The 26,616-nt window shown below is 39.8% G+C and overlaps 1 protein-coding gene across 3 annotated transcripts in view; it reads left to right on the top strand.

Moving 5' to 3' along the window:
* LOC118592981 (contactin-associated protein like 5-1-like) overlaps window positions 1-26,616 on the top strand; it is a 934,683-nt gene that overhangs the window by 860,888 nt on the left and 47,179 nt on the right. Inside the window, exons 20-22 of one of the 3 annotated variants that reach the window (XM_036202118.1) lie at window positions 5,043-5,173; window positions 12,342-12,426; window positions 17,125-18,877. In XM_036202118.1, coding sequence (XP_036058011.1) covers window positions 5,043-5,173; window positions 12,342-12,426; window positions 17,125-17,174 — 266 coding nt within the window. In that variant the 3' untranslated portion in view covers window positions 17,175-18,877. Of the gene's footprint in view, window positions 1-5,042; window positions 5,174-12,341; window positions 12,427-17,124; window positions 18,878-26,616 lie in introns of those variants that run through there. The other 2 variants (XM_036202117.1, XM_036202119.1) reach the window with 2 other exon arrangements.

Raw genomic sequence — 26,616 nt, 5'->3', positions numbered from 1 at the left:
ACTCATCAGGCTTGCTCAGCGGTGACTGTCATAGCTGACCATCTGGCTGGCCCTGGCCCTACAAAGCCAAGAAGCATCTCCATTTGATGCAGTCTACTTAATCTTCTGGCTACTATAAACTTTACTTTGAATTCATAATTTTAAGAAATGTTTTTCATTTTTTTCTCTAGGAGTTTTTAAATTTTAGATCATAAAGTTTAACTTTTAGCATGTTCTAGGTCAGCTTCTGAATGTGATATCTCATTTTGTTCTTTGCTGGGAGCTTCATTAGTTCTTTCATCATTATTTACTTAAGAGGCAGTCCATGTCCCTTTATGTGTTCTTTGAGATTTGTCAAGACAGTCTAGGAAAAGTTATAAGAGTCAGTGTGGGGTGAAAATGATCAGAATACATCTATGAAATGCTCAAGGAAAAAAATTAATCATTGGGTATTTGTGTGTGCATATTTAACTATGAGCTCTTTATTCTGTTACATAGATCTAGATGTCTAATTCTATGCCACCACCATTCTGTTGTGAATACTATTGATTTTCCTTATTATTTTATATCTATGATAGTTTTGTTTTTGTTTCTCAAAATTCTGTTTACTCCTTAGGGTCTTTTGTGTTGTTTTTGTTTTTCAAAATTCTTTTTTATCCTTTAGAGTCTTTTCAGTTCCATATGAATATAGGAGTTTATTTTATTAAATATTATGACTAGAATTTTGATACATATTTTAGTCAATCTATAATTTGCCTTGAGCAGTATGAACATTTTATGATTGTAGTTCTTCCAATCTATGCAGTTTTTTAAAGAATTTATTGGTCTTCTACATTTTTATAACTATATTATTGCATCCAACTGTCACTGTACAAACCAGTGTGAATACAAGCCCTGGAAAATGGGTTTAGCTTAAGAATGGGCTTATGTTATTTCTCAAGGTAGGTGTATTGTTTCTGGTCTGTTTTGTGAAACCAGAGTGGCATTATTGTATGCATTGACCTCAAGGCTTCTAAACCATGCTTTGTGTTTTTATGGTGAGTATTGGAGAGATTATTAAGGCCACTCCATGTAGTTAAAAAGGGAGATTTATTTTGTGGCATAATTTACAAATGAATGGATAGGTAGGTTGTAGGGTCTGGCAAAGGTATGGCACAGTCTGGCGGTGTTCTCTGGAGAGTTCTGCTCAGTCTACCTCCAGGGTCCAGGGTCTGGGCACCAAGAGATCCCTCTCCTTTGGATACTGGGTCTTCAGCATCCTCCCTCGGCCCCACATTGTAGGCATGACCACTACTGAAGCCTCAGTGGGGGTTGGAACTTCCAGGCCAAGGATGGAATGGCTACCCACTACATCTCCCCCTTTTGTCTAAATAAGACTATATACAAAGAAATGGTTATCAAATATTGTCCAGGAGTAATGAGGGATAATGACCTAGATAAGATGGAACTACAATCAATGCAAACAATATCAAGTAAAAAACACATACTATTCTAAAGAACCTGAGTGTAATACTTAATATATTCTAAGATTATACACACACACACATACACACACACACACACACACACACACACACACACACATATATAAAGTTGTAACTATAGCTGCTGGTCTTAATGGCTACCCAGTACAGGTGGGATCCAAGGGGAGGCAAGCATAATGAAACTTAAATTTTCATGTACGTTATAATTAAATGTAAGAGAAGAGCTCTATAAAAGACTAATGTTCACATGTTAAGATTTGTTTCACAGATTTTAATTCCCTTCTATTTCAATTTGATATAAAATAATAATACACATGTGATTTTGCTTTTTCTGTTGTGGTTGCTGGTTTTTTGTTTTTTTTTTTTTGGCCATGCCAGGGATCACATGGCTTTATGAGTGTTAACCACAGCACAGTACTCCATCACTGAGCTATAACCTTAGTCTCAATAACTTCAATGACTGAATAAAAAAGGATGAAAACAATAGTTATGATAGATCCTGAAGCAAACTTCAGTAACCAAATATATTTAATTATATTGATAGTAAATCTAATTTTAAACTATCCAAGTCAGTTTAACATCTTTACAGAACTCAGAATGATACTTGGAAATAGAATATGAACTGATATACTTAGTTAAGATGAAATTCTACTGGATTTGACTGGAAATTAAACACAACGGCTAGCATCTTTTTAAGGCAAAAAGTAGGTGGAGATAAACCAAGAAAGACTCTTAGTCTAGACCTTTAGCCTGTACAGATCCACAAGTGGATATGAACAGTGGTTTATATGCACACTACATATAATTACAAATAAACATCACACACCCACTCAAAATATGTTCTGACCTCTACAGAATATGAAGATTATAATCAATATACGAAAGTGTATACTAGGGTGAAGATAGACAGATCTATGAGCCTAAAGAAACTTAAAGGTAGTTTCCCAATGGAAACATCATGATGAATTCTGAAGGACAAGGAAGAAAGAGCCTAATGTGAAAGCTTCTCCTTCACTGAAAGCCCCTCTGGAAAGGGATGGCTGGCTATTCAGGACTACTGCATTCTTAAGAAACCCCAAGAGTGTTAAAACAACTAAGACATATATTCTACACCTGACTCTAAAAATTATTAAGTAAATATTTTAAGAATTTCTTCAATTTTCAAAACTTTCATTTTTTTTATATCTATAAAATTAATGGGGAAAACGGTAAGAACTTTCTAGATGAACATGGAAGGCAGAAACTCAATCATGATGAATTTGCTTAGTAAGGCAAGCAATGTAATTCTGTCCAGTTTGATTAGGGTATTTTTTAGAATGTAAATGTGATTCTTTTGAAGAATCCTCATCACCATATTCAGTTCTAGGGTTTTGTTTGTTGGTTGGTTTTTAGTATAAGTTTTGCACTATTATTTTCAATTAAGTACTTTTTATCATATTAATATATTCATTGTGTGTTTCTGTATGAGTGTTCATTGTGCCAGGCCATGTATGTAGAAGTCAGAAACTTTTGAGAGTCAATTCTCTCCTTATGTGTGGGAACCAGGGATGGAACGCAGGTAGTCAAACACCATTACCTGCTGAGACATCTTACCAGACACCACTATTACTTTCCTAAGTAATATTGATAATAACTTCGTGTGGTTCTCACACACAGAAGGGAATAAAGGTATAGATTTGGCTCCAAGGGATAATAGTGGGAGAAAAAAGAAGATAGACATAATTTGAGTGTTTCAACATTAAAAGAATCCACTAAAGTTTTATGTGGTACTCGCTGGTGACCAGAGTGCATTCTATTACAAATGCTTATTTCAGGAACATATTTGGAAAGGAGAAGATAACTGCATCTCAAAAATTACTTTTATTTTTAATTTCCGTATTGTAAACAGAAAATCTCTGGCCATATTCATGCAGAAGAAGTACCCCATTTATGTACAGCAGTGCTAACGTAGGCTAGAGAGAAAAATGAGACCAAGTGGGAGATAAATGCAGTATGATGCATTGTTCTCAATGCACTTCTGACCTGGCACTTAGCCAATTCTTTAGTTTGTTATATTGACATTGCATTCCCTGTGACAGTTTGCTACCTCTGGGAATGTAAACATAAAGTGTTTACCATTGTGTAGACCTGAGGGAGGACTGTGGTGATAGAGAACCCTAGGGAAGAGAAAGACAATGCATATTAACAATCACAGAAAGAAGCCAAGAAAGGAAAAGAGGATTCAAACACTGGCATGATGACTAAGAATATCCATCTTGAACACAGGCCCTGTTGTTTTCCTATGATTGTCTGTCAGCAATGGGAAAAATGAGTCGGTCGAGGAAGGTCAAAAAATGGGAAGATAGGAAGGGATGGACCAGAATCATACTTGGCCCAAATTTGAGTAAATGTGTTTTCTCATTAATGCTCCTCAGAATATGATACTGTACTCTGTTCTCAGCATTGTGTGCTCTCTTGTGTACTCAAGGAGAGAGCTTCTGGTGTCTGAGGAAGACTCCAACTGTACAATACACATGAACCCTCAGAGTGGACAGAGCAATATGGGCCACTCACTAGCCTTGTGGGAGAGGCGAAATGGAAAGACATGCCTGGGATAAAGAAGCCAGTGGCTGTTTGCCTTCCATGGCACTTTTTCATGTAGAGTAGCTTTCAAATTGACAAAGGATATTCACACTAAAGTAGCCATTCTGTTAATACTGCAGTGCTTTGTCTTCCTCAACCTCAATCCTGTTCCTCTCCCTCCTTCATATGTGTTTCCAGAGTCTCTTAAATCCCCTTAGTTTCCATCCATTTTGTATCCTCTGAGGCTGAGATTCAGTAGATCGATTTCCTGAACTCAGGGATAGTGAACAGTCGCTTGAAAAACACTCTCCTGGTAAATTTGAATTTCCCAAGGGGCCATGAAGGATTAGGTTGGTCACCACACCTTAGTCAGACCACACTTAAACTGAAACATTGTATTACACATCAGTGGCTGGAAAAGGGTAGGTTTCCTGTTTCCCAAGCTCAGAAGGAGGAAGATGATTTCCAGAGAATCATGCCATGACAATAATCAAATCATGCTCATGTTCTCACATTCCAATTACAAAACAGGTCTGTGGGTGTGCTTGTCAAAGTGGACCTCTTACTTCCTCTCTTCCCCTACCTCTTCCCACTCTCTTTTCCTTTCTTTTCTCCCCTCTCTTCCTATTCTCTTTCTTCTAGTTGCCTTTTTGAGGCAGGGTCTCACTCTGTAGTCCAGCGGCCTGTAACCCTGATCCTCCTGTCTCAGACTTTAAGTGCTGAAACTACAAGTCCACACTACCATGCTGATCTCAAACTAGAATTTTAATTTAAAATGGCATATATAGGAAACAACAACAAGAACAATGCAGAGACACTCTCTTTATTTAGTAGCTATATTCAGAACTTTGTATTTCAACTCTGATGAACATATGGATTTTACCAAAGTTTAATACTGAGTCTTTGAGACCCAGAAAGCAGAAACAAAATGACCAATTCATGAACAATTTAATCACATCTTTCTTGTTGTGCTTGCTATTCTTAGTTCTAATCCTTCCCCACTTCTTTGCTTTCAAGGAAGTTTACAAGTTCGCTATCGGCTAAACAAGGAAGAAAGTCATGTGTTCACCATCAGCACAGAGAACTTGGCCAACAGAAGGGTGCATCAGGTGAAGATTAGCCGAGAGGGGCCAGAACTTTCCATTCAGGTATTTCACTTCTCATCTTTCCACTCAGCCTACATGCCAAGGCTTCTCCATCAAACATGTCTGAGCTCCTAAGCCCAGGCACATACTGTAGTGTAGAGTTGCCCTGGACGCCAGTCCAGCCCTGAGCCATGCTCCTTCTTCTCACTGGCACTGTCATCACCCAGGAAACAGCTAGAAATGCAAATTTATGAATCCCTCAACAGAGATAATCCAAAACAAATTACTGGAGAGTGTAGATAAACAGTTTTATTAAGTAAGAAACACAGAGCTAATTGCAGAGCTAAAAGCCCAAGAGGTCAGAGCAATAGCTAAGAGCTAAAAACCCCTTCTTACCCTTCACTGTGCCGCTGCTGTCCTTCCCCTCCGCAAGAGACCTACTTTCTGTGTGTCTGTCCTTTTATTGACTTTCTGTTCTTCCTTCTCGTTGGTTGTAAACCCAACCACATGACCTCCTCATCACTGCCTGCCTATACAGACCTCTAGGTATTCTATGGTTGGTATTGAGATTAAAGGCGTGTGTCTCCATGGTGGCTGGATCCTTGAATACACACAGATCCACCTAGCTATGCCTCCCAAGTGCTGGGATTAAAGTCATGCACCACCACGGCCCAGCTTCTGCTATGGCTTGCCATTAGCTCTGATTCCCAGGCAACTTTATTTATTAACATACAAATAAAATCACATTTCAGTATGAATAAAATATCACCATAGGAGAGATAGTGGAAGCACTGTAAATCCTAGTTGTACTCAACTTTAATCAGGTCTTAACCAGATTGAGTTATGAAGGGATCCATGCAAAGAGGAAAGTACAGAAGACTGTAGGGGAAGTGGGCATAGATTACAGGTGGGAATAGCGGAGGGAGGGGACAGGTGATGTGGAGGCCCTCAGGAAGGCACAGGTCTCCTCTACATATCACTACTTCCTTCCTAGTGCAAACTGCGTCTTGACGACAAGGAAGATCTGACTGGATAGAGAAGGTTCTTAAACAGTTCATATGAGCACAGGCATAGGTAACAGAGAAAATAGAGTGTAACAGACTTCTCTGAAAGATTAGTGACTCTGTATAGAGCCAACAGCATGGCAGGGCAGAACCCAATAAATTCCAGCCAAACCTAGATGACCCCTCTTTGATCAAAACCTTAAGGGAGAATGTTCATCAGCTTAGCAATCACCTATTTGCATAGGGTGATTCTCCCCATTTATCACTTCAAATGCTCTTTTCTTTGCTGGCCAGCAACAGGTATAATGACATTTGCCCTCTCAGAAGATGACTTTGTTCTCTTCCTCTGTGAACAGTGTATTCTTTAGAAGAGATCACACATTCTTATTAGCCTATCTCCTCCTGCTCAATCTCCTCCTTCCTGGACCTGGGGGCTAGTGTGCTCTCTCCCACCCATGCCTGGGCTTAATATCTCAGCACTCTAAAATTTGTCCTACTACCTATGAGTCAGATCTCATGACCCTCTCACAAGCACACCTTACCACCTTTCCAGCTCTACCAAATGGCACACTGAAGCACAAACTACATAATACATCAAAAACAAGCAAGCAAACAAATCAACCAAGACCTTCTGGCTCAAGGGAAGAAACTAATTTCTCACCAATTTTACAGATTGCTAGACTTTATCATTTTATTTTCAAATTTCTTGGAAAATTTGATATATACCAATTTCCAAAGTGTATTAGTTATTTTATTAGTTGCTGAGATTCAATACCTAACAAACAGTTTAAATGATTCTGCCTTACAGTTTGAGAATACAGTCTGTTTTTGTGACAGTAGCATGAGGCATCTGGTCATATTCCATCCTTAGTTAGTAGTTAGAGATAGTTGAATGAAGGTATTCAGCTCACTTTCTACTTTTTACTTATTCAAAAATCCCAATTTTTAGAATGGTGCCATACATATTTGAGGTGGGTATTTCCAACTCAATTAATCTACTCTAGAAACTCACGCACAGATATGCTTAGAAGTTTATTTCCATGATAATTCTAAGTTCCAATGTAATTGACAATCAAAATTAACTATTGTATTTTCCTTTCCTATAGTTCCACAAAAACTGTTACACAAAAACTGTACTGCTCAAGATATGATTGGGGTTATATTTGCAGAACCCAGTAGTATAGTGTTGTGTGAAATATTTCTGGGGAGGCATGAACAAATGTCTACTCACTTCATATAGAAAACAAACAGCAAACCATTATAAGGATGCCACTAAGCCCAAATTAGTGAACCGGTGAGATTACTAACAGGAGAATTTTAGATTTATTGAGATTACTAATGGGAGAATAGTTGAGGGGCTACAGAGCAAAAGTGATTTAAAAACAGATACATCACTACAATCCACCCTAGCATGGGAGGCAACCTGAGGAAACCTGGCATGCAGATCAATAGGTAGAAAAGTTCTCGTTTTAAGCAAGTCAGTTTGGGGAGCTAAGGGCCTAGCTGTACTGTATCTGGTCAGGGACTTCCTGAAGCCTTTGAGTCATTTACTTACCAAACTTTTTTTTTTTTTTTTTTTTTTTTTTTTTGAGACAGGGTTTCTCTGTGTAGCTTTGCGCCTTTCCTGGAACTCATTTGGTAGACCAGGCTGGCCTTGAACTCACAGAGATCCACCTGGCTCTGCCTCCCAAGTGCTGGGATTACAGGCATGCACCACCACTGCCTGGCAAATTACCAAACTTAATGAGCTCCCTGGTAGGATGTTATGTTTCTTTTCCCCAGGTGTAAGTGCCACACTTCCTTACTGAGCCCAGGTCTCCTGACAGGGCTTGTCAAAGCATAAAACCAGACTTGGGTTAGAGGGGCCACAGCAAGACTGAGGCATGGACAGTTTTATTGAGAAAATTTAGACTTTTTATATTCTTATCAGAAAGAGAATATAGTAGCAATTGCCAGGATCAACACAGTTGTAGTTGCCAGGATACAATGACATTTTTAAGCTGTACAGGGTACACAAGATTAATATCTAATACCAATTGTCCTCTTAAGCTTTCATGCTTTCTTGACTTCTAAGGAAAAGTACAGACAAACACAAAACGGCCTGAAGGCTTTACTGCCTGAGGGAGTGCATTAGTTTCTCAGGAACTGAAAGGCACACAGTGCCCCAGGAGTCACTGCCGCTAACCCAAAAAGCCTATAATGCATGCCTCTCAAAGCAGCTAAACCAGGCCAACTCCATGGTCCTTGCACCCAAGCTTTCCTCCAATGGAGGAAGGTGCTATACAACATGGTAGTATGCCAGCCTTTTTCTTACTTGTCATCATCCTGACATCTGATACAGAGATTGCTCCCACCCTTTGGGACTTGACTTACATATTGTTTGAACAGTACCACTTTTCTCTGATGTTTCTTCTACCCTGTTAGTTGATCACTGCTGTCTCTCAGTGTGTCCTTTGTTATCTCTCCTCCCCATTGGTACACACAGGACTCTGTTAGACTCCTGCAGCTTTGTAGCTATAGTTATGTGATGGCTTATCTCATTTAATCTTGTACTTTTGGGTACTATGCATTTCCCAATAAATCATTGTCTAGCTTTATCCAGACCTCTCCTGATGACCTCCAACCTGGTCAATTGATGTTCCTATACAGTGTTCATTAGCCTTGACTTCTTTTATTGTTTTCTCTTAGGAATACACATGCTATCTGACATGGAATAAATATAATTTATTTATTTACTTTATGGTCTGTAACCCTCCTCTAGAATAAGTTTGATGAAAACACGAACTTGGTTTGTATTCATTGCTGCAGAGCTAGCTCCTTACCAAGCAGTCCCTAGCAGCAGGTCTTCAGTGAACATTTGTGAACTAAGTGGATGGCTTCCACAGGGCTGCAGGTGCTATGTGATTAAGATTGATGTGACCTTGTGGAGAAGGGGGGGTGTTCTAGTTTCATGGCTGTTGCTGTGATAAATATCCTGACAAGAACCAACTTTAGTCAGAAGGGGTTTGTTTTTGCTCATAATTCCAGGTTACAGTCCACCATAAGAGCGAAGTCAAGATGGCAGAAAGTTAAAACAACTAGTTCCCTTCAACATCCAAGAGCAGAGAGAAATTAATGTATATTTGATCACTTGTTTGCTTGTGTCCAGCTTGATTTCTCTACTCTCATAGAGTTTAGGACTCCCCTACTAAAGAATGGTGCTGCTCACAGTGGGCTGGGTCTTCTCACATCAATTAATTTAAGATGATTCCTTACATACATATCCACAGGTCAATCCAATTCAGGAAATCTCTCTTTAAGACTTTTCCAAGTAGCTCTGGGCTGTGTCATGTTCATTCTTAAACCAAGCTTAGGATTTAAGCTTAGCATACACAGTTTGGAGTCTCCGTTTTAGAACTCCTTATCATCCTGTATGGAAAGATATGTTTAGCAGTGATAATGTAAAAATCAGTCAGGGAGATTCTATGTCCCTTGAAACATGCCACAAGGGGAGCCATGGAGAGAATTTCAGGGGGTAGCAGGATGCAGCATTGGAGATCATTTTAATGTGGCCTGTGGGAGAAAGTAAGAATGACTCTTAGTCATTTTAATTAGATGCAAGTTCAGGAATCATTGATGGATATATAACACAAATTATTTCCATACCATTAGAAATTAACCTCTTACTTGTTACAATATTCCTGAAATGAGTAGGGGATCACACCTTTGAGCACGTTTGAGTTGGGTGAATAGTGTAGCTGCTGAACTGGTGAATGGTAGGAATTGTAATAATAGCTTCCGGTTCCTATAGTCTTTAGGAGTTCCATGTATAGGCCAGAGGACAACCTCAAGTCTCATTCCTGAGGAGGGGCTGTTCTCCTCAGTTTTTTTGATACAAGGATTAGTTTGGTTCTCAGTGAGCTCAAAAGATCTCCCTGACTCTTCCTCCCAAGTTATGGGATTACAAACACATGCCACCACACCTGACATTTTACATGGGCTTTACAGACCAAACCCAGGTCCTTGCACTCTTGTGGCAAACACTTCACTGACTGAGTTATCCCCCCAAGCTCTGTTTGTTTAGACTTTTAATGAAGTCCTGATGGAAAACTGGGACATGTTTGGTAAAGCATTTATTTTACATATAAACATTTCAGTACCTTTATATTTTCTGTGCTCTTCACAAATGAAAAAAGGAAGTAGAACACAGAGAGAGCAGTAAGATTTATGTGTTTTCCTTCTCTGTCTATATAATTTTCACAAATCAATTTATAGTCAATAACAAGCAGCCACTTGCTATTTGCTAAGTGCTGAAGAGAGCAGAAAACATAGAGCAGGAACTTTACATTTTGATCCTTAAGTCTGTTTATTGGCTCAGAAAGATAGCACGTTTGTCTTTTGGACCATCCTTACACCCTCTCAATCCAATCTGTATTTCTTTTTCTTCATTTGTAAAAAGCTGTTTAGTGTAAACAAACAAACACAACAACAGCAAAAAGCAGGCCCTTGGTAGATCCTTATTTCCTGATTGGCCAGGAAGGAATATTTCAGGAATGCTGCCTACCTGTCAGAGAGAAAGGACACTCAGCCACCAAGATCACAAGACTCCTGGCTTTCCACATAATCTTAATTTAGCTGTTCAAATTGCCTTTTCAAGGACAGGTAGACAAACCTGACTATTTGACCACAAGGACAGAGATCCCAAGTCCAGAAACAACATGGCCATGGGCAACTTAATATACTAATATGTGGCTTGACTAACTTATTCATCTTTGTGACTTCTCTGTCACTAGGTTCATCTATGTCATAGCATTGTATGGAGAAAGACATTTGGAAGTATGCATCTGTGTCATGTTTCATACATTCTTTACTAATAAAGAAATTATGGTCTAATTCACAAAACAATGATATAGAGTTAAGTCATACACTTAGTCATAATTTGTACTAAAATCATGGATAAATGCCAATGTCAGGAGGTTCCTGAAAAGAGTAACTCTTACAGATATGTATAGAAAGAGAGTTGTGAAAGGAGAAACTGAATGGAAAGATGAGATGTTAGTCCTGATCCACTTGGTTTTCCCCAAGCAGATCAAACTCGCTCACCTTACTGTATTACTGATTATCTTCATTTCTAGCATATGTAGTAGATAATGATGAGGACAGAATTGTTTGGATTTTCAGAGTGGAGATTGGAGGGCAGGGGTCAGGGTGCAGTTGATAAAGTATTTGCCTTGTCAGCCTGAGGATCTGAGTTCAGATCCCAGAAGCATTGTAACGATCTGGGAGAGATGACAAACACATGCTTGTAATCCCTGTGATTTGAGAGAGGAGAGAGAGACAAGGTGATCCCTGAGAGCTGGCTAGAAAGGAAGCTGAGCCTATCTGATAAAGTTCTGGGCCAAAGAGAGAGCCTGTCTCATCCAAAAAGTGGACGTCATTTGAAGAATGGCACCTGGGGTTGTCCCCTAACTTTTATGTCTATATACATGTATACATACACTCTTCCCCAAAAGATAGAGATTGGGGGAGTCTGTTGGATCTGACTAGATTGAGAAAAATGGAGATAGATTGGTGGTGTAGCCCAGGAAGGAGAAAGAGGAGGGAAGCAAACCAGAACCAGCGGTGTATGAAGCCAGGGATGATGGCTAAGGGAGAACCCAGGAAATCAAGCCCCAGAGCACCCAGCCTTGACTTCCGCTGAGCCTGCCACTGGGATGGGATCAGCCAGCTCTGTCAATGCCAGCAAAAGGTGCAGCTTTCCTCAAGTGCTTACCAAACTATGTTCCATGAGGAGGAAGCTCTACAGTCCACACTGGAAAACAGGTCAGGGTTAGGAAGGAAGAGGAAATGGTGGTGACTGCAAGAATAAGAGGGGAGGAAGAAGTAAAAATGGGCAGCACTGCTGGGTCCCATCTAATGTGCCACAGCAGGTACCATATGGGCTTCTCTGTTTACTTGTTTTCAATGAAGAATTTGGTGAAAAATTCTCAGTGGGGAGAAAATACTTGACAATAGGTCTGTAGGATCTCTGAGGGAATATAAGCATGTCAAAGACCTCATTTTATAAGGAAGAAAGAAAGGGTACTTTATGAGCATTGTGGGACAACTCATGGGACATTTTGAATCTCTCTTGGGAGAAAACCCCTGAGAAGAACCTACCCTGTGTGAGAAAGTAAGCTGTTTACAAAAGGGATTGCTTTATGCCTTCTGAAAACCTGGGCTGATGGCCTTATTTTGTTTTCCTACAGGTAGACCAACAACTCTTCAGCTATAACTTCTCTCCAGAAGCTGAGTTCAGGACAGCAAGGTCACTAATTCTAGGCAAAGTCACAGGTCTGGTTCTCTGTCCTATACTTTTCAATAGATGTTGTTAAAATTAATAATTAGTAGTCTTTGTTTGTGTGGTCAGTGATTCACAGCTGCAGACATTACACCCATACAGGTTTTGTAAGTGGCTATACTGAGACACACATATGGCAGTGGTGCAGAATGTCATTCATATCTGCTTTATTGGTTGGTTAGTTCATTGTTAATGGTTAGTTATTTATGGTAAATATTTTGTTGGTTAATTGTCAGTAATTGGCAGAAAGGTAAACAAAAAGTAAGATAATATTTTAATTTAAAGTTTGTATTTATTAATTATTTTTTCAGAAAGTCAGTATTTTACTTGAATTTCCTTAGTTTAACTAAAGGGGTGAATAGGAATTGAAGCAGCAGGATGAGAATTGAAAACTCACGTTAGAAGAGTGGGTTCCCCTCTTGTTCTCATACAGGTTTTGTGATTTTTCACTTTCTGTTGGAGAACGTTTATTGCCCATACAGCACTGAACTTTTCATACTTTCCTAAAGAATAGGATATTTTAAACAATATCCAATCTTTAACAATGATGTTTAGACCTTGAATATATTTGTTTACAACAATGTAGATGACAGGCCATTGCTTTGATCATAATTTGATCAACCTTTTCTTTTAATATTTTTTCCTTTTTAGCCTCATGTATTATCTTGTGTAGAACACACAACTAAGTTCAATTTTAAGTATTGCATATGTATGCATGTACAAGGTGTGGTGTGTGCACATTTACATGTGTGACTGTGGGCAAGCATGTGGCACGGGATGCTTTTGGAGATCAAGAACCTTGTTTGAGACAGGATCATTAGTTCTGTGCTTTGTGCACAAATGGAGAGCATTCTGGTTTACGATATTCCAGCGACTCTGTCTCCTCCTCCTATCATTCCATGAGAGCACTGGAATTTCAGATACCTGTACTAGTAAGTCTGGCTTTACTTGGGGTCTAAGAATTGAAACTCAGACTTCCAAGAAGCTATCATCTCCCTAGCTCCAGGGTTTGTTTTTAAACTATCTATATAATCTGGAGATCTGTGCTTTACAAATTAGTAAGTGCAAGTCTTTCAGATTTTGAAACTGTTTGTACATTTGGACTTCTACCTGCTGCCTTATTTCCTCCTGATTCAGCTATTTTTTTTACTTTCTCAGGTTCTCTGTAGTTGTGTTGGTCACAGTACAGTTTAGAAAACATTTACAACTTTGGGTATCTTAAGCAGGAATGGAAAACATAAGAAATCACTTTCTTATGAAAGTTTTGCAGCCCTCAACTCTGAGTCTTGACAGCACCTTTTGGAATGGCTTCTCACAAACTCTGAGGGTCTTTGTGGGAAGTGTAGGGTGCTCTGGTTTACCTACTAATCCCCAACTAGAAGCTGCTCTAACTCATACAGAATGTAGATTTACAAGGCAAAGAAGATATCCTCTGGAAAATGGCTGCAGAAAATGTGTTTCTCTAACAATGGAGCAGCTTAGATAGGACAATGATCCGCTCTTTCTCCCAATTTCTAGATTTATTAAGAATATGACATTTATAGAACATAATGTGAATGCACAATAAGTCTAGAAAATGTCAATTTGGGTTTCCCAAAGTGATGGACAGATGAATCAATCAATGTGAATGACTTCTGAATGTTTTTTTTTTCTATCCCACCCCTACAAGCCCAATAATAGTACTGTAATAATAAAAATGCTGCTTTTGATGCTGTTTATTCTGATTCACTAATGTGGCCCTGGTGAATTTTAACTTCCTGTTTTCTGTGTCTTAGATATTTTTGCTTTGTAAAAAATGTCATTTTCTCCTTTCTGAGTCAAATCTTTTTGATATATATTTTTCTGTCTTAAAGTCCCTGAATTATAAACTTTTATCTGAAGCAAGGTTTTTATCTCACCTTGAATCTTGGAAGATCATTTTGCTAGACAGATGAAGGGTGTTATATTTTAGATGGGAGGTGAAGGAAAGGGAGAGAAAGCTCATGTGCACTCTGGGTATAGAGGCAGAAGCACTGGTTCATGACTGCTACCAATGAACAGCTCTCCTATCTCTTCATCCATGATGTTATGATGGGAATTTACAACTGTCTACATGAGGAGAGATCACACTGTAGAAATCACAAATGCACATGCCAATCACTGTTATCCTTCCTATGAGCTTATTTGAAAATGCAAAATGTACCAATGAGTACACACCTCTCCAGTTGTGTCCTGGCTTCAGAGGATGCTCTTGAAATCTCTTGTTAGTTGGCTCTACTTTTGGAAGCTCTTACTTCCTCCACACCAGAACACAGAGCTGCTTTGATTGTATATCTTAAGCATAAGAAACTTGGTGTTTGGGTTGATGTTGTGCAGTTGTATGTGTGTAGTTGTACATTCCTTATTAAAGTTTCCTATTTAATATTTTTATACTTCCTGAGTCTATTAATTAGTTCCTGTGTATCTTTGTATCCAGTCACATACAGAATTCATCTTTATTCATTAATTCTCAGACTCTAGACATATCAACTATTGATTCTTTTACATTCTATGTATTCAACACTTTAAGATCTGAATTCAGTCTTTTAAAAACATTGACTGCTATCAAAACAGTATAAATTCTAAGCATGTAAAACCCTTTTGTGGCTGGGTGGTGGCGGCGCATGCCTTTAATCCCAGCACTCGGGAGGCAGAGCCAGGTGGATCTCTGTGAGTTCGAGGCCAAGCTGGGCTACCAAGCGAGTTCCAGGAAAGGCAAAAAGCTACAGAGAGAAACCCTAAATATTTCCTTTGCCATCTTTTTTTAAAAAAATATATTTATTCATTATTTTTTTCATTTTACATACCAACCCTATTTCCCCCTCCCTCCCCTTCTCTCACCTCTTCACCTCCCTCCCACTTTACCCCCATCTGCTCCTCAGAGTGGGTAAGGCCTCCCATGGCAGTCAACAAAGTCTGGCATACCAAGCTGAAGGAGAGCCTAGCCCCTCCCCATTGTATCAAGACTGAGCAAAGTATCCCACCATAGGGAATGGGCTCCAATAGGCCAGTTCATGGACCAGGGATAAGTTCTGGTCCTGCTGCCACAAACAGATCAAGCCACACAACTGTCACCCACATTCAGCAGGTCTAGTTCGGTTCCATGCAGGTTCCCAGCTGTCAGTCCAGAGTCAGTGAGCTCTAACTAGTACTGGTCAGCTGTCTCTGTGGGTTTCCCCATCATGATCTTAACCCCTTTCTTCTTCTTCTTCTTCTTCTTCTTCTTCTTCTTTTTCTTCTTCTTCTTCTTCTTCTTTTTCTTCTTCTTCTTCTTCTTTCAATGCCGAGTGCCATTTATTGAAGGAGGGAGGTCTTAAATACAGGCTTACAACACAATGGGAGAACCCTGATGGGCAGAACTTTGCTTCTGATTTTTTTTTTCTTGGAGCTGAGGATTGAACCCCGAGCATTGCGGTTGCTAGGCCAGCACTCTACCACTGAGCTAAATCCCCAACCCCGCTTCTGATGTTTTACAATCTTGCATCTAAGCTGTTAACACCCAATATACTGGATACACAGACAAGGAGCTTCCCTTAAGCATTCAGGAGGGTAGAATCTTGCAGGGAATTAGCATAGGGATGATATCATGGTCAAGGTCAGCAAGCAATGCAACAGTTATCCAAAATGGGATCCAGGGCCCTACAGGTCCCCTCCTATTACTAAAATATGAGCTTCTGACTTAGGTTGTGTGGGACATCAGCAGGTCACCTTACCCATCATGGAGATACCTGTACAGGACACACAGGCGTTCTGTCTTGGGTTGGTGAGTGCCCCCCAGGAATACCCGTCGCTGAATACTCATTATCATACAGGCTCAATCATGTGAGAGCTGCAGAGTTACCTGTTGCTCTGGCAGCTTCTTATTCTGTGTATATTGTGTGTGAGTGTGCAGGAATATGTGCACATCTATGTGTTGACACACACATGCACAAACGCATACTTGCATATTTAGTTGGAACTGTCATCTGAGATCCTGATGCATGAAAAATGGGGCATTTCCCTCCTGGTAAGATTCAGACTTTTTCTACCAGGTACCACGTGGAAATACTGATTAGAATAATTTCAGTCTCTCATTATTTTCATTCTTGGGTAGAACAGGAGTATAAATTTGAATTCTGAAGCTCAATGACATTAAAGCTTTTGGTAGAGTTTTTCAGAATAAATGCTGTTAATGCCAGTACTATACTATATAGCAGTTAATTTTATTAATCCTTTCATGATTTCATAATTGTCTCATATTCACCCTCATTACTCTTGCCTACACTTCTTCTTTCTTATTTTTTTCTTCTTTTCAAGTCCCCAATGACTACATTGCTTATTTCTAAACTATAATTTGTTTACATTCTTCTGATTTCTCTTGTCCTATGGTTTCAACATATTTTGTGTCACTGAATCCTCAATTCAACTGACAGTATAAATCTAAGGGGAAAGTTCATTGAAGCTTTCACATCATCAATCTCAGGCTCTTGTGTGTGTGTGTGTGTGTGTGTGTGTGTGTGTAGACCAAAGGATAAGTAGTGATCTTCAGGCTTAGTCCATGTTAATTTCTGAGTCAGGGTTACAGAGTGTACCAGGCTGGTTGACCAGCAAGTCCTAGAATCTGCCTCTCTGTCTCCCCAACATTAACTCATAGACACATGCCTCTAGGTATAACTTTTTTTTCTTCTGTTCAGTAATCCAATGGAAGTCCTCATGCTTGCAAGGCAAAAACTTCAGTGACTAAGCCATCTGCCCAGCCGAAGCTTGGATGAAACCATCCATGTGCAATAGAAGCTACAAGGACATTCTCCTCTAAAGTCCCTTCAGGAACTTTGCTGTTGGACCTGATGTTCATAGGCCCCTTCACTTATGGAAATAAGCCAAATGGTGGCATGTATACAATGAAGACAAAAGAAAGATGCATAAGTGTTTGAGTACCAGATTGTTCTCTGCTTTTGGAGCTTTCATATCAGGTATCAGGTAGGAGTAGTCTGGGTTATGACTGAGTAGAGAAATCAATAAACTTTCCCACCCTTCTAAATAGAAAACATTTTCCTGAAGCCAGATGGCCTTCCTCCACACCCAAAATGCTGTTAGGATAATGATTTGGGATCACCATTAAGCTCAAATCAGTGGCCTGTAAATGATCGCTACCTGAAAATGAAAGGAGCCCTATGAGTATCTGGCCCATGATCAGAGAGACACAGTTAGCCCAAGAGAAAGTCAGAGGAGGGTGGGGCAGTTGCTTTAGGGAGTAAGCTCTGTATTCACTAACCTAATGACCTGGGTTTCATCCCCAAGCCCACCTGATAGAAGAGAACTGACCCCTAAAAGTTTTCTCCTGATTTCTATACATGTGCCATGTCACATGTACCCCCTCCTCCCAAATTAACAAATGCATTGTTTAAATTAAAAGCAAAAGGAAAGAGAGCAAAAGAATGGTGGCCAGCTTCAGAGCAGCACAGAAATGTAGGGAACAAGAATGGTTTGGACAGAAGTGAGCACATAAGTGGCATGGCACAGATGAAGCAAGGGGAGGGCAGAAGTAGGTGCTCAGACCAGATGACAAACGCCACCCACTCAACGATATTGGAAAAGATTACTCCCACTTTCTACTGTAAAATAAAGACCTGCAAGCATTTTTCATATTAGATTCTAAGGGGAAAATGTGCATACAATTTGTCTCAGTTTTCTTCAAGAACATTCCATTTCAAAGCCAAACCAAATTTGTTCATTTTCTTTCTGTGAGAGGATGGAGTAAATCACTGGCCTAAAGTCTGGTGATTTAGTGCACACTCTGTACCAGCCCTGGTGCTCTGGGCATCATGATAAATAGAACAGATTTGCTTCCAAGGGCTTCTGAGATGGATAGCCCATGAAAAGAGCCAATGCCACTGTCCACATTGAAACTGAGGTGGGGCTGACAAGATGGCTCAGTGGGCAAAGGTCCCTGCCACCAAGCCTGACAATCTTAGTTTGAGCTCCAGGGCTTCCATGGTAGGAGGAGAGAACTGATTTCCCACATTGCCCTCTAAACTACATGTATGTGTTGTAACATACAGGTACACACATCACAAAATAAACAAATGATAAAGTCAAGGTGTGCTGGCTCTCCAAGAATGAAGACACTTTTCTGTGGCAAGTCATAAGATGTTGCTAAGTTTGATTTTTAATTGCTCACTGTCATTTCCTTGACTCTCCAAATTTTTTACCTGGTTATAGCGAATATGATGCTAATGACATTAAGAGAAAGTCACATTAGGGACCAATGATGTAACTCAGCACATTAAGTGATTGCTTTGAATGGGAGTGCCAGGACCTGTGTAGAAAAAGCTAGACATAGTGGAATGTACTTTTAATTCCTATTCTGTGGAAGCAGAGTAGACACCTCCAGGTGCCTGGCCAGCCAGCCTAGCCTGACTGGTGAGCTCCAGGGCAATAATGAAACTGTGAAATAAAGGAAACAAAATGAAAAGAGAGAAGTGTAGACAGTGCCTTGGAAATGACAACTAGGGTTGTTCTTTGGTACACATATGCATACATTGTGGTGGTTTGCAAGAAATTGGTCCTCAAAGGGAGTGGCACTATTAGGAGGTGTGGCCTTGCTGGAGTAGATGTGGTCTTGTTGGAGGAAGTGTGTCACTGTGGAGATGAGCTCTGAGGTTTCATATGTGCTCAAACTGCACCCCAGGAGACAGACCACTTCCTGTTGCCTGTAAGATGTGGAACTCTCAGCTACTTCGCCATCACCATGTCTCCCTGCACTCTGCCATGATCCACCATGATGAAAATGGACTCAACCTCTGAATTATAAGGGAATGATCCCAGTTAAATGTTTTCCTTTGTAAGAGTTGCCCTTATAACTCAAATTTTAATATGGTCTTGTAATAAAAATCCTGGAAGCTTGATTTTGGAGTAAATGCTGAAAGATCAGATATACAAAGGGACATGGTACTGTCACATCTCACCTCACCAACTCCGCGAATCCTCTGACTGAAATCCTCTGAGTTCTCACATGAAAGGCTCCAGCCAAAAGAGCCTCTACCTGAAAGGGATGCTTCTGCCAGAAAGCCTGTAGTCCCTGTCTCCTCACACCTTTCTTCACCCAGCTATCACTTCCTGGGATTAAAGGCATGTGTGCTTTCCAGTACTGGGATTAAAGGTGTGTGCCACCTTAACTAGGACACACACACTAACACACATGTGTATATCCATACATACAATCACAAACCCATACATATACACCAAAAAGAAAAAGATGAAGTAACATTCTACAAAGAAGGAGACAGAAACAAATTTAAGCAAGTCAATCATTTGAACAAAGCCATCTCTTTCTGGAGAATTCCCTAATGCCTCAGAAAGTCCCATTGGGCATTCATCAGAATCAACTCACCTGTGTGTTTTAATGCCTTTGTTTAACTTACTCCTTTCATAAGAACCAAGACATCCTAGAATTCACAAATTTTGAAGTTCCTAAAGAAAAACAAAACAGCAACCTATAGCAACTGCAACAGCATTAGAATTGGTGGAGAGTTTTCTAGGTGGGCATTGAACCCATGGCTTGCACTCGATAGGAAAGTGTGGTATTTCTTAGCCTTACCAACTCTGTCCTAATATATTTTCCCTGGAAGTCACATTTAAAGGGTTGTTATCACTGTTTTCCTAAGAAAGGACTTCTTCATGATCTACAGATTTAGGGAAAAAAGCACCCTTTAAAATACAAAAACATGTAAATGTCAGATGGAAAATAGCCACAATGATACAATTCTAAATTGGCATTAAGATGGCATTCACACCATGCTGACAGGGATTTGTTTCTACAGGTAGCAATGACAACCCTCCCCTGCTTGGTGAATTTGTAGCTCAAAGCTTAAACCCAAGAGAGACATTATTTCTAAGGGCTAAATGGGCTAAATATTTGCTCATGTGGCTTCCTGAATCCACTTGACCCTAAAATAGCCACATAGAAATGAGATGAATTCCATCTTACCCTGCATGGAACCCCATTAATCAGGAAATCATAGAGCAATGAGAGATAAACTTCAAATGCTTTTGATCTGGTATGCGGAAGCAATTTTAACGGTGCCTATTAACAAACAGAGTTGTTTAATTCTTGAAATTCTTTCATTTGTATTTCAAGTCTATAGCATCTTCCTCGTCAGCATAGTATAGCTGAGTGAAAATCCTGAATGTTCTATACAGCTTATAGACAATGACAAAGAGGAGTTTTACACTATCATTGAAAGGTGTGTTCCTTGAAGTACTCATTTTGAAAGACTATAATTTCATTTGGATTGTGTTCACAGTTGGATTTGTTATGATTCATGTCTGGTGCAGTCAATATAAGAGCAAAAAACAAAATTACGAACTGGATGATGATTGGCATGTATGATGTTATGTGTTTCTATATGACAGTGTGTGTTGGTTATTTGTGTGAACACTGATGCAAATGTGCCTGTCACAGATGTGTGTGGAGGTCAGAGGACAGTCTTGGATGCTGGCCCCTGACTTCCACCTTAAGGGAAGGGTCTCTTGTTTTACCACTGAATACAGCAGGTCAGCTGGCTGGAAAGCTTTAAAGGATCCTCCTCAATCTTCCCTGTCTCAAAGGAAAAGCCTCATGCTTCCACCCACGTAGAACTGTTTGTGGGTTTGGAGGAGTATGTTTACACAAGTAAGTGCTTCACCTACTGAACCATCTACTAAGCTGGGTTTCTGAGTTCTAAAGATGATATAAATATTAAAGGGAACTGACTGTAGCATGAATCTTAAAGGTACTTATTAATAAAATCAAATCTGAGGCCAGGTATTGGGGTGAATGCTGGAAGATCAGAGAAGCAGAACAAGCCACAGTTACCTCACCTCACCAGTGCCTCAGCTGATCCTGTTTCCTCAGACTGGAAGCCTCTGAGTCCTCATCCAAAATGAATCTCAGCTGAACTGCTGCTCAAAAGCTTAAAAGCTTAAGCAACCTAGTTCCTGGTTTTCACGCCTTATATACCTTTCTGCTTTCTGCCATCACACCTAGGATTAAAGGCTCACTTTCTGGGATTAAGGCATGTGTCACCATGCCTGGCTGTTTCTAACGTGGCCTTGAACTCACAGAGATCCAGATGGATTTCTGCCTCTGGAATGCTAGGATTAAAGGCATGAGGGCCACCATTTTCTAGCCTCTGTATCTAGTGGCTGTTCTGTTCTCTAACCCCAGATAAGTTTATTAGGGTGCACAATATTTTGGGGAACATAATACCACCATATTTCCCCTTCTTTTTCTAAATTTAAAAAAAGCTTATAACTAATACAAGAAAAACTATGTCCAATAGGTATATTAAGAATTCCAAGCCAGTAACATTTGATAAACTCAGACAAAAAAATTTCATTACTTGTCCTACGTAAAACAAGTAGTTCCTTTTTAAAAGCAGATTTAATAATTGACCTTTTAATCTTATCATATCCATATTCTCTCTTTTTTCTTTTCATAATAGATTCAATAATCTACCTTTTGTCATTTTTATATCTTCCCCTTTTTCTTTTTAGAGTATATTCAATGATCTACCCATTTATCCTATTATTTACCTTTTTTTCTCTGAGTAGATGCAATGATCTACCTCATATCTATATTTTGTTTTTCTTTCTTTTTTTTTTTAACAGAAACTCTGAATCTAATCTCCTTGTTCAGCTTTTTTCCTGATCATTAACAATTAACAACTTGTAACCAACCATTATAAACTATGACAATATCCATAACTCATTAAACAACCAAAAACCTCCCATCCCACCTTTGGGAATGTGGTCATCGATTTCTTAAAATTACTTCCTGCTTTCTGGGGGTGAAGACATCTTTAGGGGATCCTGAAAACAAAATTTTGGGGTAAATTGTCAAGTCCTGTATCACTTGTCCAGTCTCTGCATAATGGGAAATGTACAGGGCTTGTCTCAAGTCCTTGTTCGAGTAGTCTGTCAGGCTAGATCATCTCAGCTAGCCATCTTGAAATTGTCCTGAGTAATTTGTAGTCTAAAGTCTATCTTTCCATGGTATTAATCAGCTTAATGGCTTTACCATAGTCCATGTGCAAACATCTTTGTGGGGTCCTACCTTCCTTTTGAAGATTTCAAAGTTGCTGTTAGGTGTGGTAATGCTTCCCTGTGGATTATTTTTTGTGTGTGCCTCCTCTGTGGTTTGGAGCAATCACAGTCTGATAAATGTCTGTCTCTCAGAACCATGAATGTTCTTCCCTAGAAGAGAATATCTTCACAGCAATTTCTACCCACCATTTGTCTTGCCAAACTTTTCTAAACTGACCTTTGCCGATGCTTTCTTGTAACACGATGGTCCTGGCAATTCTTCTCTGAACAAGCAGCAATAAACCCTTTGTCCAAGGGAGCAGCATCACCACAGTCACCAACACGAAAAGAAGCCAGCAACTCAGAGCACCAGCCACTGCTTCCATGGTCCCACCACTGTTTGTGGCTTAGCCCTGGCCAAAGCTTCTCCTATCTGACCTCAGATAAGTTTATTGGGGTGCACAATATTTTGGGGAACACAATACCACCACAATTGACTTTATAATGTATCTGACAAGGGGACTTCCAAAGAGGAATGTTTTATATTCTAAATGACTGTGTCTCTCCAGCACATTGGGAAGTAGGTGTTGCTCCCAACCTGTTAATGTCTTAAAGATGTATCACATTCAGGTCAGCATGATGACAAGAGAAAATCTGAGTGTGATGTCAGGTTAATTTACAGAATTCTGATGAATTCAGAAACACAGCTGCCATAATAATTCAGTCTTTCTGGACCTGCCTGTTTGTTTCTGACTCCATTACCTTCTTTGTGTGGATTCAGTCTTGGACAGAATGTTAGTGACAAAAATGATGAAATCAGCCACCTAGAGCTTAAACACATTGTATCCCCTCGAAGAAAAAATCTCTCCTTTGGAAAAAAAAAATTCCAAGGTAAATCCTGGAATGAATATCCAGATATCAGTGTGTCAACTGACATCCCTGAATGATTACAATGCCTAGGTAGTGGACAGAGACTGACTACCATGTCCTGATCATCCACCGTCTATAAGACTGAAGGAGACAGGCTCACTTTGGTCTTAGCTACTGTGGCAGTCTGAGTGAGAATGCCCCCTGGAGCTCATACATTTGAATGTTTGGTTACAGTTAGTGGTCCTGTTTGCGGCTCTTAGCCTTGCTTGAGGAGGTGTGGCAATAGGAGTGAGCTTTGTGGTTTCAAAAGTGCACACTATTCACAATTAGCTGTCTCTCTGCTTTTGTAGTTTTTGTTTCAACATTCAAGCTCTTAGCTAATGCTCGAACACCTGGCTTCCTACCTGCTGCCATTCACCCACAATGATGGTCGTGGATTCACACCCTGAAGCTGTAAACAAATACCCAAATTAAATTATTTACTATATATAGGTTACTTTGGTCATGGTGTCTCTTCCTAGCAATACAAAAGGAACTCTATCAACTATGTATGCTTGAAACAAGAAAGACAATGGCTGAACAGGAAGTGGAGGTACTCTTTTCATGAAGCTATGGATTGTGAGAAGGAACAATGAACCTTGATTCAAAAATAAAACAGAAGAAATCAGTTGCAGCTTCAGGAAGAACTGGGGATTGTGTGTGACCTTAGCCCTGGGATGTGCTTGTCAATAACAATAATCCAACTGAAGAAATTACATTGGAGAGACTTTTGAACTTCTGTCTTTTTTTAATGTGGTCTGCATACATGTGTGTGTTTGAGTTGTATATATGTGTGTCAGTACACATTTGTGTGTGTGTGTGTGTGTGTGTGTGTGTGTGTGTGTACTTGTATGTGTACTTGTGGAAGCTGGAATGTGACATCAGAAGTCTTTCTTGATTACTCTCTATCTTATTTATTGAGGCAAACTTCTTAGTTGAACACATGGTTCACCTCTACAGCTAGTCTAGTAAGCCAGTCTGTTGGAGGAATCTTGTCTCCACTTTTTGAGGCTGGAGTTAAAGGCGAAGCTGCCACATGTCCACCCAGCATTTATCTGAGTTCCTGAGATTCATAATTCCTATCCTCATGTTTGCATGGCAAGAGCTTTTAACAATGAGCCACTTTTCCAGCACTAGAGAGACTTGTTTTCTTTTAAAGAGGCGTGTGTTATTTGCTTTGTAATAAGTTTATAGCTTTCCAAGTACCCTACTTACTTTTCTATTGCTGTGAAGAAACACCATGAACAAAGGCAGCATGAGGAGGAAAAGGTTTGTTTGGCTTAGATATCATGAGTAAGAGTCCATTGAGGGAAGCCAAGACAGGAACTCAAACATGGCAGGGGCAGGAACCCAGAGGCGGAAGCTGATGCAGAGGCCTTGCTACTCATGGCTTGCTCAGCCTGCTTTATTATAAAATCCAAGACCATCAGTGCAAGATTGGCACTACTAATAATGGACTAGAACCTCCCACATCAATCACTAATTAAAAAAATGCCCTGCAGGCTTGCCTACAGCCTGATCTTATAGAAGCACTTTCTCAACTGAGATTCCCTCCTCTCAGATGACTCTAGCTTTTGTCAATTTGAAATAAATACTAGCCACCACAATTGATCCAAGGTCAATTTGGCATACAAACACATCATTGTTAAATAACATCCTTTCTCTTTTTGATCACCCTTAAGATCACATGTTAATATTGAACACCAGAATATAAAACTTTTTGCAAACTTAAATGTCCCAGAGTCTTATAAATTCAAACACTTAAAAGTCGAAAGTTTCTTTGAAATATTCAAAAATCTTTCTAAAATTCTAAAGTGTCTCTACAATTTCAGTCTCTCACCTGTGAGCTCCTGTAAAATCAAAACTAAGTTAAATAATTTCTTATTCCAAGAAGGAAGAACTAGGATACAGTCCTCAAAGCAGAATCAATCCAACACTAAACAACTCAGTGTCCAAGGTCTGGGATCAACTTAGGATCCTCTGAGCTTCTCCAAAAGACCTGAATCTCTTCTCTGGCTCCACTCTCTGCAGCCCATACAACTCGTTTCCTAGGCTCAGGACTGTGCCACCCCATGGCTGCTGCTGCTTCATTTTACAGCATGGGCATTGTCAACGTCCTGAGGTCTTCTGCTGCAACTGGACTGCACTTTCACCAATAGCCTCTTCTGGGCTCTGTTCAAGGTGTCAATGCTGTGCCACGCCAAACCTCAGCCATTCTCTATGACCCCTTAATGCTTTCAAAACCATTACCTAGTTCACCCTTATACTACCAAGTTTGGCTCCCAGCATGGTATACAAAATTGGTCACCTCTGGAACACAGCTTCTGTGTACTGACCCTGAGGAAACACTATTCAGAAGACTTGACTTCAACAATACTGGTCTCTTCTTAATCTCCACTAATTTCTCAGCTTCAGCTGACAAACATTGATTGCCCTGCAAAGCAAAGGTTTCAAGCTAGTGGATCTCATATCTTGTTAATCACAGCCCCACTTGTCTAGACCCATAGAGTCTTAATTGATAATATGCAATGACCCAGATAGAGTCCTTCAATGCCTCTCAAATTTCCCTCTGAAATTTTACAAGTCAGGCTTCTATCATCTGCCCTTCTCCCAGTACTCTATCTTTATCTTCTATGGTCCCACTGAACAAGTTTTGACCACTCAATGGTTTTTCCCATGACATATTCCTAAGCCCTTCCACAGTCCTCCCCAAAATGACAGCCAGGTCTGTCACAGCAGTACCCTACAATCCTGGTACATATTTCTATCTTAGTCAGGGCTACTATTGTTGTGATTAAACACCGGATCCAAAAGCAAACTTGCGGTGGTGCTATTTTGTTCACATTTCCATAAAATGATTCATCATAAAAAAATTGTGAGGACTGGAACTCAAGCTAGAAATCTGGAGGCAGGAACGATGCAGAGGTCATGGAGGAATGCTGCTTGCAGCCTTGCTCCTGATGGCTTTCTCTTCCTGCTTTCTTATAGAACCAGAAACACCATCCCAGAAATGGCATCACCAAAATTGGACTGGAGCCTCTCTGATTAATAACTAAACAAGAAAAATGCCCTAAAGGCTTGCCTACAGCATGATCTTATGAAGACATTTTCTCAACTGAGATTCCCTCCTCATATTTATATTTATATATATTTATATCAACTTGAATCCTAGCTTGGGTCAGGTTGATATAAAACTAGCCATTAAACCATGT

Source organism: Onychomys torridus, chromosome 11, assembly GCF_903995425.1.
Source record: "Onychomys torridus chromosome 11, mOncTor1.1, whole genome shotgun sequence".
Classification (NCBI taxonomy): Eukaryota; Metazoa; Chordata; class Mammalia; order Rodentia; family Cricetidae; genus Onychomys; species Onychomys torridus.
Note: the sequence above shows the minus strand (reverse complement) of the source record. Positions and strands in the feature narration are given on the sequence as shown.